The sequence below is a fragment of the Phragmites australis genome, chromosome 3, assembly GCF_958298935.1.
Source record: "Phragmites australis chromosome 3, lpPhrAust1.1, whole genome shotgun sequence".
NCBI classification, from domain to species: Eukaryota; Viridiplantae; Streptophyta; class Magnoliopsida; order Poales; family Poaceae; genus Phragmites; species Phragmites australis.
The window spans coordinates 49,448,573-49,464,351 of NC_084923.1; the positions used below are offsets into that span (position 1 = coordinate 49,448,573).

The 15,779-nt window shown below is 44.3% G+C and overlaps 2 protein-coding genes and 1 non-coding gene across 3 annotated transcripts; all 3 read left to right on the plus strand.

Moving 5' to 3' along the window:
- Positions 1-3,153: 3,153 nt before the first annotated feature.
- On the plus strand, positions 3,154-7,120 carry LOC133913735 (ammonium transporter 3 member 2). Its single transcript, XM_062356966.1, has 3 exons — positions 3,154-3,912; positions 4,004-4,289; positions 6,415-7,120. Exons 1-3 carry the CDS (start codon positions 3,265-3,267, stop codon positions 6,933-6,935), a joined length of 1,455 nt encoding a protein of 484 aa, XP_062212950.1. The 5' UTR covers positions 3,154-3,264; the 3' UTR covers positions 6,936-7,120.
- An 886-nt stretch (positions 7,121-8,006) lies between these two features.
- LOC133913909 (small nucleolar RNA Z247) lies at positions 8,007-8,145 on the plus strand. Its single transcript, XR_009909144.1, has one exon. It is a non-coding gene; the product is annotated as a small nucleolar RNA Z247 (small nucleolar RNA).
- Positions 8,146-12,646: 4,501 nt separating this feature from the next.
- LOC133911300 (subtilisin-like protease SBT3.3) lies at positions 12,647-13,970 on the plus strand. Its single transcript, XM_062353495.1, has 3 exons — positions 12,647-13,245; positions 13,393-13,490; positions 13,710-13,970. Exons 1-3 carry the CDS (start codon positions 13,061-13,063, stop codon positions 13,784-13,786), a joined length of 360 nt encoding a protein of 119 aa, XP_062209479.1. The 5' UTR covers positions 12,647-13,060; the 3' UTR covers positions 13,787-13,970.
- Positions 13,971-15,779: the final 1,809 nt, after the last annotated feature.

The following is a 15,779-nucleotide window of genomic DNA, read 5'->3' on the forward strand; positions in this document are numbered from 1 at the left end:
GTTTGACCTTTTCTAAGCTTCCGTAAGCTATGGTTTCTTCGTAAGCCTGTTTTTAGTACAAATACATCTATATTTATTTCTAACTTTTAGAGTAATAAAGACTATTTTTACTTCTTAAAAATCACATACAGAAGATAATAAAAATAGACCGCTTATTTTAATTTCTAGCTTGTTAGAAACAGAAGCCCATGTAAACCCAAACAAATAGAAGCTTAATCTAGTGAACTTCGTTTTTTTTTCCTTTCTCTCTCTGGGCTATTTTTGGGTTGGAGTAACAATGCAAGAAACTTCTCTCTTTTTCCCCCCAATAAATTTCAAACATACAAATAAACAAACCATGGTCTGAACTCTGAACACATTGCATTCACATCTGATTCCGATACTTCCATGCGAGGACAAGATTGGAATATTTGTTTACACTCCACAACGTGATCGTTGGCATCAGAATCTCTGTTGTGCGTCCAAAGTAAACAAAAAACAAAAAACAAAACAAAGAGGCAACGAACGAACTAAAGCTGTTGCGTTACGTTTTTGCTTGTCCAGAATTGCAAGCTTGAATACGGACGCCTCAACCGATTAAATTTTACAGAGCACAGACCCTGTCAAAATACTCTAATGAAGCGAACTAATCTTAAAATTTCGCCGCACATTCTCTCCGAATAATTTATCTCGATGCTTTCAGGAGTTTGAGTTCAGTGAGACCGCGACAGTTGCCCTGCTGCGTAAAATATGCTCGATGTCAATTTTTGTGGAGAGCACTGCTGCATTTCTTATCTCGGGTAAGCCTATCAGCTGCCATTACTCTTGATGATATGATAGGCTGCATGACCACTCACTTGGTATCTATAATTTCACAGAGAAATTTTTTAAAATTTTATCAAAAATAATTTTTAAAATTTGTCGCGAGAAGCTTCCTTCAATGGTTTCGTCGTTCGCGACTACAGAATTTGTTCGGACAGCGCGGTTTCTGCTGCTGAATAAAGGAACTAACAAGCACCAAACTGTTCAGAATTTTTCTTACGATGCATATGCATCATTTGGAGTACTCCGGCAACGCTGTTTCATCTCCAAATCCTAACGGAAGGTCCGCAAATCTTTTGGCTATTCTTGCAGACATGGAGGGTGTGCCTTGCGTCGGTCCGTGTAAAAAAAAACTGAACTTTTTTTCAGATGAAGTTGCTTGTACTCAAAATAGTCCAGAGTCATGAAATTGCACAGCTGTAGGCCACCATATAAGAAAAGTTCCTGAGTTGATTTCTTCTTTTACTAGTAAAAGAGATTCCACGGTGTGGAATCTCAACCAGATTACCTGAACCATGAGTTGTCTGAAAACCTGCTTAATTGGCTGGGCTCGCATTTTGTCAGAGCTGACGCTGAATTTTGAATGCGATACATACAACTGTCGCTAAAGTTTCAACGTTCCTTAAAGAGGTAGAACAAGACAATCATCTTATTTTAGCCCAGACAAACATAGAAGATTGTAACTGGTTCATATGCGCATGCTATGCTTGTGTTCTGCTCGTACGCATTCTGCAAGAACAGGCATGCAGTCACCAGGAATCAGGATACGATTTGAGTGGCCACGCCACACTTGGATGTGATCCAAGCAATCTACTATTAATCTCCTTTTCAGAATAATTGACAACTTTAATTTTACTATTTAAACTTTGACTGTTTATCTTTTCTATTAATATTTATGCAAATAGCTTTACCTACCTAACATGCTTAAAATACATTGATAATATATTTACTGATACTTTTTTTTACTTAACTAAGTATTTAAACAAATATTTTTAGTCAAAGTTTTAATATTAAAAATCAAAGTTGTCAATTATTTTGAAATAGAAGTTAGTAGTACAAACCATAGGCATTTTTAAAGGTGGTTTTGTCAGTTAGCACAACGACGTTGACTTGTGCTTACACGTCGATCGTGCGGTGGACGATAAATTTTGAATAAACGATTCCTTCTTCAAAAGAAAGGAATCAACGATATTGCTAGAGGCGCATCTAGGACGTACGGTCAGTAGAAGCGTGTACTGACAGCAAATTAATCGAGGTCAAAATTGAGGCATCTGTCCAGCTATTGATCGATGTGGTAACAAATAGGTCGATTCATGCATCGTCACGCCCATGTCAGTAGTGCGTATACTGAATCTTTATTTTTACCTTTTCGAATTCAATCATCAGTAATTGGCTAGCTAGGGTTGACTGGAATCTTTTCCATGACTCAGTTTCTGTCACTGTTTGGCGTTCATTCTTTTCCCCGTCTAGAGTATTAGATTCATACTTAAAAAAACTGAAAAAAAAATCTTTTCTGAGATGCTAAGCTGTACCAGAAGAATCTTAGTGTAGCATAGAGTATGTACAGAGGTACACATATACCTGACAAGCATGAAACAACCACCAATAATGGCAAGCTGCACAACAGATATGATTCTGTTGAATGAAAGAGCACCAAGCATCACCAGTCTACCAGTATACTGCAAAACAGATTCTGCAAAGAACCTTCCATGGGGGAACGCATGGCCTGGAGAATGAACGCAAGTGAGCTGTGATTAGTGTAGACAATTTGGTGGAGATCACGACCATCAAAGCGACATCCATGGAAGTAGCTAGTTAGAGAATATTCAAACTCGCGAGTGTGTGAAGTGCATCATGCACCAGCAGTCAGTTCCGTGCAGAGATTCCTGTCATCATGCATAAGCAGAATATTCAAACTCGGGAGTGGGTGGTGGTGTGACTACGTGTGTACTAAAAAGATTATTGATTTCAAGTACTAAGCTTTTGTGAAGTACTTTCTCCGGTTTAAAATAAGGATTTATTTAGATATTAATACGATGTTTAAAATATAACTTTAGCTACTATTTTTTATTTTAATATATTAATAAATCATAGCAAAAATATTATTTTTATAGTACTTTTTGAGACGAATTTACTCGTGTCATTCTTAAATATCAAAACTCAATGTATAAAATATAATTTATAGTCAAAGTTTAAAATAATTTACTATATGTAACACAAAATGATATTTATTTTGAACTTAGGGAGCAGTATGAACTTGTTGGTGCCCCGGTCAGAGCTCGATCGGGTGTTGGCGCAAGCTGGACATCGCACACCAGCGCGCCGCACTGTCTTTATAACCAACGCGTCCGGGTTACTAGTTTCACGCCTCAGACTAAGGAGCGTTCGCTTCTGGTGAACTTGACTCGCGAGTTCAAGTCGTTGTCGTATCTAGCTAGCTAGGTACGTGCGGCGCGGGGCAAGATGGCGTCGTCGGGGGTGCCGGTGGCGTACCAGACGTCGGCGGCGGTGGCCGACTGGCTCAACAAGGGCGACAACGCGTGGCAGCTGACGGCGGCGACGCTGGTGGGGCTGCAGAGCTTCCCGGGGCTGGTGGTCCTCTACGGCGGCATCGTCAAGAAGAAGTGGGCCGTCAACTCGGCGTTCATGGCGCTCTACGCCTTCGCCGCCGTCTGGATCTGCTGGGTCACCTGGGCCTACAACATGTCCTTCGGCGACAAGCTGCTCCCTATCTGGGGCAAGGCCCGCCCGGCGCTCAACCAGGGCCTCCTCGTCGGCCCCGCGGCCCTGCCGGCCACGGTGCACTACCACGCCGACGGCAGCCTCGAGACCGCCGCAGTCACGCCCTTCTACCCCATGGCCACCGTCGTCTACTTCCAGTGCGTGTTCGCCGCCATCACGCTCATCCTGATCGCCGGGTCGCTGCTCGGCCGGATGAGCTTTCTGGCGTGGATGATCTTCGTGCCGCTCTGGCTCACCTTCTCCTACACCATCGGCGCCTTCTCCGTCTGGGGCGGCGGCTTCCTCTTCCAGTGGGGCGTTATCGACTACTGCGGCGGCTACGTCATCCACCTCTCCGCCGGCTTCGCCGGCTTCACCGCCGCCTACTGGGTACGTCCTCAGCTCCAGCCGGCTAGTACACGAGTGATAGATTCTTGCATGCATGCAGGTGCAGATAGTGAATGTAAGTGTGTGTCTGCAGGTGGGCCCTCGGGCACAGAAGGACCGGGAGAGGTTCCCGCCAAACAACATCCTGTTCACGCTCACGGGGGCGGGGCTGCTGTGGATGGGGTGGGCCGGGTTCAACGGCGGCGGTCCCTACGCCGCCAACGTCGTGGCGTCCATGTCCGTCGTGAACACCAACATCTGCACGGCCATGAGCCTCATCGTCTGGACCTGCCTCGACGTCGTCTTCTTCAAGAAGCCCTCCGTCATCGGCGCCGTCCAGGGCATGATCACCGGGCTTGTCTGCATCACGCCAGGCGCAGGTAATCTAATATGATCAACTAGATCTCATCACTGTTTCTTCTTCCTTTTCTAATGGCGTGCTGGTGCCGTCGTCGTGCTGCAATTTTCTCGTCGGAATTTCTCGGAAGACGCTAACTGTGTAACCCTGTCGCTACGTGATCAATTGATCATGGCGCGATGAACGCGGAGATTTTTCAAAAGAGAAAAAAGTATCCTAGTATTCAAAGTACAACGCTGGATGGTTGACTTTGAATTCAAAATAGCTTTCGTTGCCAGTAAAACTGGTGGTCAGGCGGGTTACCTGGCAAGCGACATGCATGTGGCGACGATAGGTTGCGTTCACCATTTTGTGGCTACGTACCTATTGAGCAACTCATTCATGATTCATCTGGCAGCTGCGATCAGTAACCTTAGATCAGTCTATGACCTAGTTATATATACTACTACCTCTCCTTTTTTACTTCTCCTTCAATGGGCGCCTTTGACTATTGTTTTTTCAAAACTTTTGTTCTTGAAATTTATTGAAAATATAATCATTTAAAAGTATTTCTCATAATAAGTCTACTAATATCATTATCATATGATAAACCTTCATACATTTGTGTATATTAGTGATCCAAGTTTATAAAATTTAACTGCATTTATCTCTACACTACTTATTCGAGAATAAAGGTAGTACAAGATACCGAAGATAGAATGATACGATTCCCACATAGAACTCTTGTTCATGCACCTAATAATTCAAATCCCCTGAGCAGCAGGTTTCTTATTAGTCGTTACCCGTTATCAAGTTGACTAATTTATTCAGATAATAGCCAAATATACCGATTGGATGGCGATCAAGCACCAATGACACAATGACAACACTAAGAGCAACTCCAATTGACTCCCTTTCCAGCTCCTTATCGTCAAAAGTAGCGATCAACCTCAAAAAATCATCTCCAATCCACTCGCCAACTCCCTCGCTATATCTGTGCGCTCCCTATCCAGTCTGTCACGCTCTCCAGGTCTAGCGAGCAGGAGAGAGGCTGGCTATCGGACAGAAAGAAAGAGGAACCGACGCTGACACGCTGGTGAACAGTACTGGCAACTCCAATTTCTTTTTCACATTTCCTCTGTTCAAACAGTGATCTTCTATTACTCTAAAAGTCCTAAAAAAATTTGTACGTGTTCCATAATTCATGTGCAACCCATTTTAACTAGATTCGTCCAAAAAAACCTATGTAAAATTTAAACTAAAATTATCCAAAAAAGTCTACTTTATAACTTCTAACAATTGTTAAGGCCTCAAATCAATTCCCAAAAATTTGGAAAAAAATCACTAATAATCTTCTTATGTGATGAACTAATTTCTAAAATTATTTTCAATCCTAGGTTATATGGTGAAAAAATGATTTTCTTTGTAATGCTCTATTTATATGTATTTTATAATTTTATATGGTATTCTTCTTTTAATTCAATTTGAATTCAAACAAAATCCAAACATATACAAAATTTAGCCGTTAAAAATATAGTTATTGCAAATATTTTTTATTTATAGAATACTAATAAGGTATAGGGGAGTGAAATTTAGAAAGTGAGATTTGAGAAGTTGATTGGAGCGCGTAGATAAATAGAGAGATTTTTTTTAGATGCTCTCTATACGAAAATATAAGTAGCAAGATTTAAAGACTCGGTTAGAGTTACTCTAATAATAGCCAAATATAGATAATCTTTTTTTTCCCCTGATGTGAGTGTAGAAAATCTAGACGCGTACCATTTCGTCAGGAATCTCTCGTGTGCCAGTTTGTCGTACCTGCCTTTGTCAGTACTTATCACCAAGTAAAGTCAAAGTCTAACGTTTTGTTGCTTGTTTATTCTGAAGCTTTTCATTGTAGACAAACTACAGTTAATGACAACGAGGGGGGGGGGGGGACACAACTAGTCTATTCAAACGTTCACTTTTACACTGTTTACACAGTCAGCCTTTCCAGTGCCTGTGACGTCATTAATTATTTGCACAAATTATCTGTATTAATTTCTTGCATAAACTGATTTAATTGCCGAGTCACTGCTCACCTGATGATTGGGTACAACTAGTTTGACGATTTTTTTGGTCATGGGATCTGAGCTTCTGTGGTTTCGTCTCGTTCGGTGCATATGCAGGTGTGGTGCAGGGCTGGGCTGCCATGGTGATGGGCGTGCTCGCCGGCAGCATCCCGTGGTACACCATGATGATCCTTCACAAACGCTCCAAGATCCTCAAGCAAGTGGACGACACGCTCGGCGTCATCCACACGCACGGCGTCGCCGGCCTCCTCGGCGGCCTGCTCACGGGCCTCTTCGCGGAGCCCACCTTGTGCAACCTCTTCCTCCCGGTGACCAACTCCCAGGGCGCCATCTACGGCGGCGTCGGCGGCGCGCAGTTCGGGAAGCAGCTCGCGGGCGCGCTCTTCATCATCGGCTGGAACGTGGTTGTCACGTCCATCATCTGCGTCGCCATCAACCTGGTCGTCCCGCTGCGCATGACCGAGGACAAGCTGGAGGTCGGCGACGACGCCGTGCACGGCGAGGAGGCGTACGCGCTGTGGGGGGACGGCGAGCTGTACGACAACACCAAGCACGGCGCCGACGAAACCGAGCACGGCACGCGCGCCGCCGTTGCGCCCGTATCATCCCCGAACTGAAAGGCATGCATTGGCCGATCAGGGCAAGTTGACTTGTAATTCACAGTGGCGTGCATGGTCATGTATATTGTTGGTGTTGACCGTGAAGAATTTAAATTAAGCGATACTAGTACTAAGATAGCGATTTCTGTGTAAGCTGCGCTTTAATCGCATTGTGTATCGTGTAATATACGTTTTTTACTGTCGGTTGGCATGTTTTAGCTTTTTTTTCATGATCCTCCTTTAAAAGGAGATTCTAATGAGAAACAATTTGATCAAGCGGAGGCATCACAACCTACCGTTTATACGATCAAGAGGATAAGAAGGATACTCAAGGATTGTTCTTGTTAACAGATAAGCACTTGAATAGATAGATATGCGTGTATTGTAACAACAAGTAAATATCTTTGAGTTAAGTTAGGCGGTAGTTTAGATTCCAACAGAGGTGTGCGTGTGCGCATCTATCTCTATATATGTATGAGCCATGATTGAGGCTGTTTCAATCTAATCATTAACGCGTATCACCGATGAACCTGAGTTTGGGTCACGGTGTTCTCAATCTGCGCCTCTGATCTTTCATGGTACCAGAGCCAAATCCCCACAAAATTCAGCACCATGTCTAGCTCAAATTCATCAACCAATCTTCTCTCCGGCCAATCTGTCTCGGAGAAATTGGGAAAGCTGAATCATGCGTTGTGGAAAGCCCAAGTTCGTTCAGCCGTACGCGGCGCTCGTCTTCAAGGGCACATTACCGGCGACACCAAGGCGCCCGAAGCGGAGCTCGTCGCCACCGTTGATGGAAAACAAGAGAAGAAGCCAAACCCGGCCTTTGATGAATGGGAAGCGCTGGACCAGCAGGTCCTGAGCTTCCTTCTGTCATCGCTCACCAAGGAGGTGGCGATCCAAGTCTCCACATGTGAGACTGCGGCGGAGGTCTGGAAGGCCATCGAGCAGATGTATGCGTCTCAGACGCGTGCACGCACTGTGAATCTTCGCATCGCCCTCGCCAACACCAAGAAGGGGAATTCCACCGTTGCTGACTACTTCGGGAAGATGAAGGCGCTCAGCGACGAGATGGCTGCAGCTGGACGCCGGCTTGATGATGAAGAACTGGTAGAGTATATACTCACCGGACTTGGAGAAGACTACACTTCTCTGGTCACAGCCCTCACTGCTAGGGTTGAGCGCATCACTGTTGGGGAGTTGTACTCACAACTTCTTAACTTTGAGACTCGCATGGACCTGACCTATGGAGGCAGTTCCGGGTCTGGATCGGTGAACGCCGCTAGTCGGGGACGTGGTGGTTTCACAAGAGGAGGAGGACGCAGCCAAGGAAGACACGGCGGCCAGAACAATCAGCGTGGCCGAGGTCGCGCCGGTGCATTATCACGTGGTCGCGGCAACTTTGACAATGCTTCGCACAGGGGCGGTGGGCGCGGAGGGTACAACATCAACAACCACCGTGCGCCGTCATCTGATGGTGATGAACGCCCTCTATGCCAAGTCTGCTTCAAGCTCGGGCACACGGCGGATCGATGCTAGCACAGGTTCGATGAGAACTACGTGCCGGATGCGAAGCTAGTAGCGGCTGCAACGAACTCCTACACCATCGACACTAATTGGTACACCGACACCGGCGCCACCGACCACATCACGGGGGAGCTGGAGAAGCTGTCCTTCAGAAACAAATACCATGGGGGTGATCAAATCCACACCGTAAATGGTGAAGGTATGAACATTAGTCATGTTGGTCACACTACATTTCATACCCCGAATCATGATATTCATCTCAAAAATGTCTTATATGTTCCACAAGCCACAAAAAATCTTGTCTCTGTTCATAAATTAGCATCTGATAATTCTGCATTCCTAGAATTTCATCCTGATTTCTTTTTAATTAAGGATCAGGCAACGAAGAGAACAATTCTTAAAGGGAGATGTCACAAGGGTCTTTATCCTCTTCCTGTGCATCCAATAAAGCAAGTCCATGGTGCTTCCAGGGTCTCTCTGTCCAGATGGCATAGTCGTCTAGGACATCCTGCTTCCAACATTGTTAAACAAGTCATTAGCAGTAATAATCTTCCTGTTCAAAAGGTGTCATCTAGTGAGTCAGTGTGTGATGCCTGCCAACAGGCTAAGAGTCATCAACTACCTTATTCCAAGTCATCTAGTATGCCTACTGTTCCTTTAGAACTTGTTTTCTCTGATGTCTGGGGTCCTGCACCAGAATCAGTTGGAAGGAAAAAAATATTATGTCAGTTTTATTGATGATTTTAGTAAATTCACATGGATCTATCTTCTAAGATACAAATCTGAGGTATTTCAAAAATTTCAGGAATTTCAAGCCTTAGTAGAAAGGCTATTTGATCCAAAAATTCTTGCTATGCAAACTGATTGGGGAGGAGAGTATCAAAAACTCAACTCATTTTTTGATAAAACAGGGATTGTTCATCTTGTATCCTGCCCTCATGCACATCAGCAAAATGGGGCTGCTGAACGCAAACATCGTCACATAGTGGAAGTAGGACTCTCCCTGTTATCTCATGCGTCAATGCCCTTAAAATTTTGGGATGAAGCATTTCTTTCAGCAACTTATCTCATTAATAGAACACCCAGTCGTGTCATTGACAATTCCACTCCTCTAAAGCGCCTATTTCAGCATGACCCTGATTATGATTCTCTTCGAGTTTTTGGGTGTGCCTGTTGGCCCAATTTACGAACTTATAATTCTCATAAACTTGAGTTCCGATCGAAAAGGTGTGCCTTTCTTGGGTATAGCCATTTACATAAAGGATATAAATGTCTTGAAATATCTACTGGTCGCGTTTACATCTCCAGAGATGTAGTTTTTGATGAAGAAGTTTTTCCTTTCTCTGAATTGCACTCTAATGCTGGTGCTCGTCTCCGTTCAGAAATACATCTTCTTCATCCAACTTTGCTAAATTCAGGGGGAGAATTTGTAGTGAATCAATGTGCTAATGCTTCTAATGAATTTTCTCGAGATGCTTGTGAAAATCCAGGTGAAAATTCATCCAATATGGCGCAAGAAAGTGTGGAAAACCAACAGCATAGGAGTGGCACAGGACACGAAACAAATCTGCATCTGGCGCCTGCTGCAAATGGCAGCGCATCAGCCTCGGGATCTTCGTCCAGGACTGACGTGCGTGATGTTCTCGTCGACGAGGTTCCGGGCCAATCAGCGCCAGGCCGGTCTCCCACGCGCAGTCAGGGGGAGGCTGCCTTACCCGGATCAACTGCGCCGAGCTCAACGCGGAATGTGACCACACCAACACCAGCCGGATCTGCTGCACCAACGACAGCGCCAAGCGGATCTTCTGCGCCAACAGATGATCAGCAGGCGGGATCCTCTGTACCTGCAGAAGGAGCAGACTCGGGTGCGGCTCCTGTTGAACATCAACGTCCTCACACTCGTCTTCAAAGTGGCATCAGAAAAGAAAAGGTATACACTGACGGTACCATTAAATATTGTTGCCTGACAATATCTGATGAACCCTGGAGTACAGATGAAGCACTGTCCAATGACAATTGGAAGGCAGCAATGGATACAGAGTATGAAGCCCTGATGTACAATAAAACTTGGCATCTGGTTCCACCTCAGAAAGGTAGAAATGTTATAGGATGCAAGTGGGTATACAAGATCAAAAGAAAGAAGGATGGAAGTCTGGACAGGTATAAAGCAAGGTTGGTAGCCAAAGGTTTCAAACAGAGATATGGCATTGATTATATGGATACTTTCAGTCCTGTTGTTAAGCATTCCACTATTCGTATTGTTCTGTCACTTGCTGTTTCTAGAGGCTGGAACCTTCGACAACTTGATGTGCAGAATGCGTTTCTCCATGGTTATTTGAAAGAAGAAGTATATATGCATCAGCCACCTGGTTATGAAGATCCTGCCAAACCAGGATATGTCTGTAAACTTGATAAAGCTATCTACGGACTAAAACAGGCTCCTAGAGCTTGGCATGCAAGGCTCAGTACTAAGTTGACTAGTCTAGGTTTTCAGGCATCCAAGACTGATACATCTCTATTTTTCTATAATAAGAAGGGTTTAACCATATTTGTGCTTGTCTATGTAGATGATATCATAGTGGCCAGTTCTACAGGGGAAGCCACTGATGCTCTGCTCAAAGATCTTCAAAAAGAATTTGCACTAAAGGATCTTGGAGAACTTCACTATTTTCTTGGTATTGAAGTCTCTAAGGTACGTGATGGTATTGTGTTAGCACAAGATAAGTATGCCTCAGATTTATTAAAAAGAGTAGGGATGTCAGACTGTAAGCCTGTTGCTGCTCCCCTCAGTACTAGTGAAAAATTGTCACTCCATGAAGGGTTACCACTAGGACCAAAAGATGCTACATATTATAGAAGTGTTGTTGGTGCTTTACAATATTTGACTCTTACCAGACTTGATATAGCATATTCAGTAAATAAGGTTTGTCAATTTCTTCATGCACCAACCACAGTTCATTGGGCAGCAGTAAAAAGAATACTAAGATATTTAAAACAGTGTACTTCACTGGGACTTAAAATACATAAGTCTTCTTCTACTTTGGTGAGTGCTTTTTCAGATGCAGATTGGGCTGGCAATACAGATGATAGGAGATCTATAGGAGGTTTTGCTGTATATCTAGGATCCAATCTTGTGTCTTGGAGTGCTCGTAAGCAAAGTACAGTTTCTAGATCAAGCACAGAATCAGAATATAAAGCAGTCGCTGATGCAACTGCTAAGGTAATGTGGATACAAACTCTGCTTCGAGAGTTGAACATTAGTAGTCCAAGAACTGCAAAACTGTGGTGTGACAATATTGGTGCTAAGTATCTGTCAGCTAATCCAGACTTTCATGCCAGAACAAAACACATAGAAGTTGATTATCATTTTGTCAGAGAACGTGTTGCTCAGAGATTACTAGAAATTGAGTTTATTTCTTCAGGCGATCAAATTGCAGATGGCTCTACAAAAGCTTTGTCAGTTCGACTTCTGGAGAATTTCAAACACAATCTCAACTTAACTAAGTTGTGATTGAGGGGAAGTGTTAACAGATAAGCACTTGAATAGATAGATATGCGTGTATTGTAACAACAAGTAAATATCTTTGAGTTAAGTTAGGCGGTAGTTTAGATTCCAACAGAGGTGTGCGTGTGCGCATCTATCTCTATATATGTATGAGCCATGATTGAGGCTGTTTCAATCTAATCATTAACGCGTATCACCGATGAACCTGAGTTTGGGTCACGGTGTTCTCAATCTGCGCCTCTGATCTTTCAGTTCTTTCACTAAAGAAACATGGCATCAAGTTACCATATGGTAACTTCTAGAACAACTTCCTCATATGGCCTCTTTTCAGACTATTCGAGTATAGTGGCATCATGCCAACAAATATATCGATCACACTCATAGAGAAGATTTTAACGGTATTGTCATATATTTCTGGTGGCATATTTAGAAGGAACGTAATAGATTTTTTTTCCAAAATCACACGTTGCTCGCTCAAAGGGTCGTAGCTCTGACCAAAGACTCTGTCGAGGCTAGGAGAGCTACATAGAGTGAGCAAGTTGAAGGATCAAACGATGATTAATTCTCCTTCAGCGCTCGGATCTAAACAGCTGTGGTTTTTTCTCTTATTTTTTGCCAGTATGTGTTTGTTGTTAGGGTTCCGCTCCCTTCTCTACTGTTCCCAAACCGAGAGAGATTTGGGCTTAGCGTAGTACGCTTTATTTTGTTTTCTTTTATCGATCTTTTACTTCTAATATATGAAAAAATCAGCAGAGGTCTTGCCGTCCTTTGGAAAAAAGGATTTCGTCGTAAGCTGTGTAAAACACGCGTTGCTTTCTTTAAAATACAGACCAAAGAAACGTAAATCTGCATGCATGTAAGTAATCAAGAAGTTGTCCATGACAAGTTATTTGTTGGTTGCATCTCTCGCTGCACATTGACTCGCCTTTCTCCAACAGGAGATTGCTGATCCTGTCCTGTGATCGACTCCTATTTTTAGAGCTGTAGTAACGACGTTTCCTACCATCCCGGCTGAAGAGCGCCGCTGTTTGCTACCGACCCCTCGTCCCGTCCTCTTAAACATTTTTTGCCCACAACACATCGGCGATCTCGCTAAACACAGCCTCTTGCCATGAAGCCTTCCACGTCCACCTCCGTCCTCCTCCTTTCCCTCGCCGTGGTGACGACAGCTGCTGCCGCCATGGCCGGCGCCGTGACGGAGGGGGCCGCCACTTACCTCGTCTACGTCGACCCCCACCCCCCGGGCGTCGACTGCCAGGCCTACCAGCTCGGCATCCTCGCCGCCGCCCTCGGCGGGTACGTATCAACACGATCGATCCAAAGTCCAAGCAGCATTGTTAAATTCTCCATGGATCTTTGAATCGAACCTTGCGATGTTTCAATGACCATGGCACGATGATGAGTTCACCTTTTTTCCCCCTTTATTTTCTTGGCCGGATGAAGTGAGGAGAAGGCGAAGGCGGCGATCGTGTACAACTACAAGAACGTCGTGAGCGGGTTCTCGGCGAGGTTAACGCCATGGGAGCTGGAGGCGGTCAAGAGTAAGCTTAATCGGCTGATTAATCACCTCGCAAGATCTCGATGCATAGTATTACTCCTTCCGGTCATGTTTACTTGTCGTTTCAGCTATATAACCTAGTACACCGAGTGACATATTTTATTGACCGGAGGGAGTACTAGCATAGCATGTACACGTAGACGCGCAAGTGCATATTGCCTCAAGGTGAACATGAAAATTGTAGTCTAATTTGTTTCTGCAGAGCAACCTCATGTAAACCGGGTGCTGCCGAGCGCGACGTTGGAGTTGATGAGCAGCAAATTCGACGGCGTCAGCTAATTCTGCCAATCTTTTCGCCAACCATCAAAGAAGCACCCTTTTTTAAGTATCGATTTGATCAGATGCTGCACTCCAATGTGCTAGTTTTACGTTCGTCCTTAATCACATCTGGGTGCGCGTATCCTACGCACTGCCGGGCACTGATCGAAACAATTTGTTTTATCGTTCTTGTAATATTGTTTAAGTGACCATGTGACGTGTACTTCTTTCGGTAGGCAATGCATACCCGACACAGTACAAATGCTGTCGTCGATGTGCCGTATGCGTACGTACAAAGCTAACGTTCAACTTAATTTGTCAGATACAGAGTAGTATAATTTACAGAGAGAGAGAGAGAGACTGATGAGAGTCCTCCACTGCATCCCACCCGAACCTTCTGATTTGGAGAATCCTATATTTCAATCGAGCATTCTAGCCCCCCTTCCTCACTTGATTTTTCTCTTCCCCCACTCCATCACGCTTTCTTCATCTCTTATGAGTTCTGGCCCGTATTCTTTGTCTCCAACGAGAGGAAGCTTCTCCGGCAAGCTTATAGGGTTAGGATTTGGGGGTTCAGATTCTCATGAGACTCCCTCTAACCTCGTGCTTAGAGGGAAGGTCGTGGCAGTAGGCTAGCCTGGTAGCGATGGTGGTTTGTGTGCGAGGCGGCGGGGGCATTGCTAGCTAGGGTGACGGAGGATAACTGGTGGGTAGGGTCGGACGGGGGCATTAAAATGAGACGGATTCACGTGGCGGTGGTTGGCGGTGGCATAGATACTCGTGACGAGAGGAGGAAGAAACGTGTGGGCTGTTGGATCAAAATATGGAGCCGGATCGGACGGGCTAAAAATCGAGTATTTTGGCCCACAAAACACTTGAGTGGGCAATAGACGGTCCCGAGCAATTCCTTCCCGCTTCACTTCCTCTTTTAGCATTCTCCTCATCTCCTCTCTCCCGCCAAACCCTAGCCCTAGCGGAACCCTCCCACCACCTTCGATTCGCTCTGCCAGAACCTCCTCTGGCGACCCACCGGCTTTTGCGGAGGCATGTGTCTGAGCCAGATGGTTTCATCACCGGAAGCCGCTAGCGCCCCGACCCCTGTACGCCGTTGTGGCCTCGGTTCGTCGATTGCTTGCTTGACATGTCACATTAGGTTTCCATTATGGGTTTTCCGATTAATACGATCGTTTCAAGGTTGTGGGTTGGGTTTGGAATGCTGCAATAGGGAAATCGAGTACTCAAGGCTTTGGATTGGTTTCCATAGTCTGTATGTGATACGATTGATGGGGAGAATCAAGACAAGTCAATTTTAATTTTACACATTTTCCGAATTGATAGAGTTTGTTCATCATGGGACCAGGGAAAACTATATGTGTTTTGTGACAGAATTCATAGATTTAGTTGAGTTTAGTAGCTTTAATTTTAGCACCGTCGTTGTTCTCCATGGCTTTGCTTGTGATGGGCCAAGGAAATTCGCAGGGTTGGCTTCTTTTAATATCCTGTCTGATAGGTAGAAGTGCTCCAGAGAAATGAGTTTTGGCTTTGTGGATAGAACCCATATGTACCTGATAGGAGGTTTATGTACATCCTGGTTACGTCCTAATGATCATTCTTTACTGCTCCAAAACCTTAATCATATTATCATGAGCACTGGAAATTTTGGTTTAATTCAATAAGTCATTTCTGATCCATATGTTGGAATGTTTCAGAATCTTGAGCTGTAGATTTACATTAGTCAGACACAAGCAGCTATGGAAAAGAAGTCGTAAAATAGTTCTATCTTAAATTTGTGTGTGAAAAGTTGAACTTGAATGAATCGACCATCTTAAATCATTCTTTGAGTCCCTTATGTCAGAGCTTTGTCAGTTTGGAATTTAGATTTGTACATGTTTTTCAACTTTTAAGGAGTTTGGTTTCAGAATATTAAGTTTGGTTTTGGTTTAATTACAACCCTGTCTTTGCTTGGTTTTGTTCATGTGGATAGAGTTGGTTAGGAAAAACTTTGTGACCGGAT

Excerpts from the sequence above, each read along its gene's own strand:
- LOC133913735 (XM_062356966.1), top strand. The coding sequence starts at position 3,265 with ATGGCGTCGTCGGGGGTGCCGGTGGCGTACCAGACGTCGGCGGCGGTG. Across the intron at positions 3,913-4,003 it reads GCTTCACCGCCGCCTACTGG|GTGGGCCCTCGGGCACAGAA; the intron begins GTACGTCCTCAG and ends GTGTGTCTGCAG. Across the intron at positions 4,290-6,414 it reads CTGCATCACGCCAGGCGCAG|GTGTGGTGCAGGGCTGGGCT; the intron begins GTAATCTAATAT and ends GTGCATATGCAG.
- LOC133911300 (XM_062353495.1), top strand. The coding sequence starts at position 13,061 with ATGAAGCCTTCCACGTCCACCTCCGTCCTCCTCCTTTCCCTCGCCGTG. Across the intron at positions 13,246-13,392 it reads CTCGCCGCCGCCCTCGGCGG|TGAGGAGAAGGCGAAGGCGG; the intron begins GTACGTATCAAC and ends GGCCGGATGAAG. Across the intron at positions 13,491-13,709 it reads GGAGCTGGAGGCGGTCAAGA|AGCAACCTCATGTAAACCGG; the intron begins GTAAGCTTAATC and ends TTGTTTCTGCAG.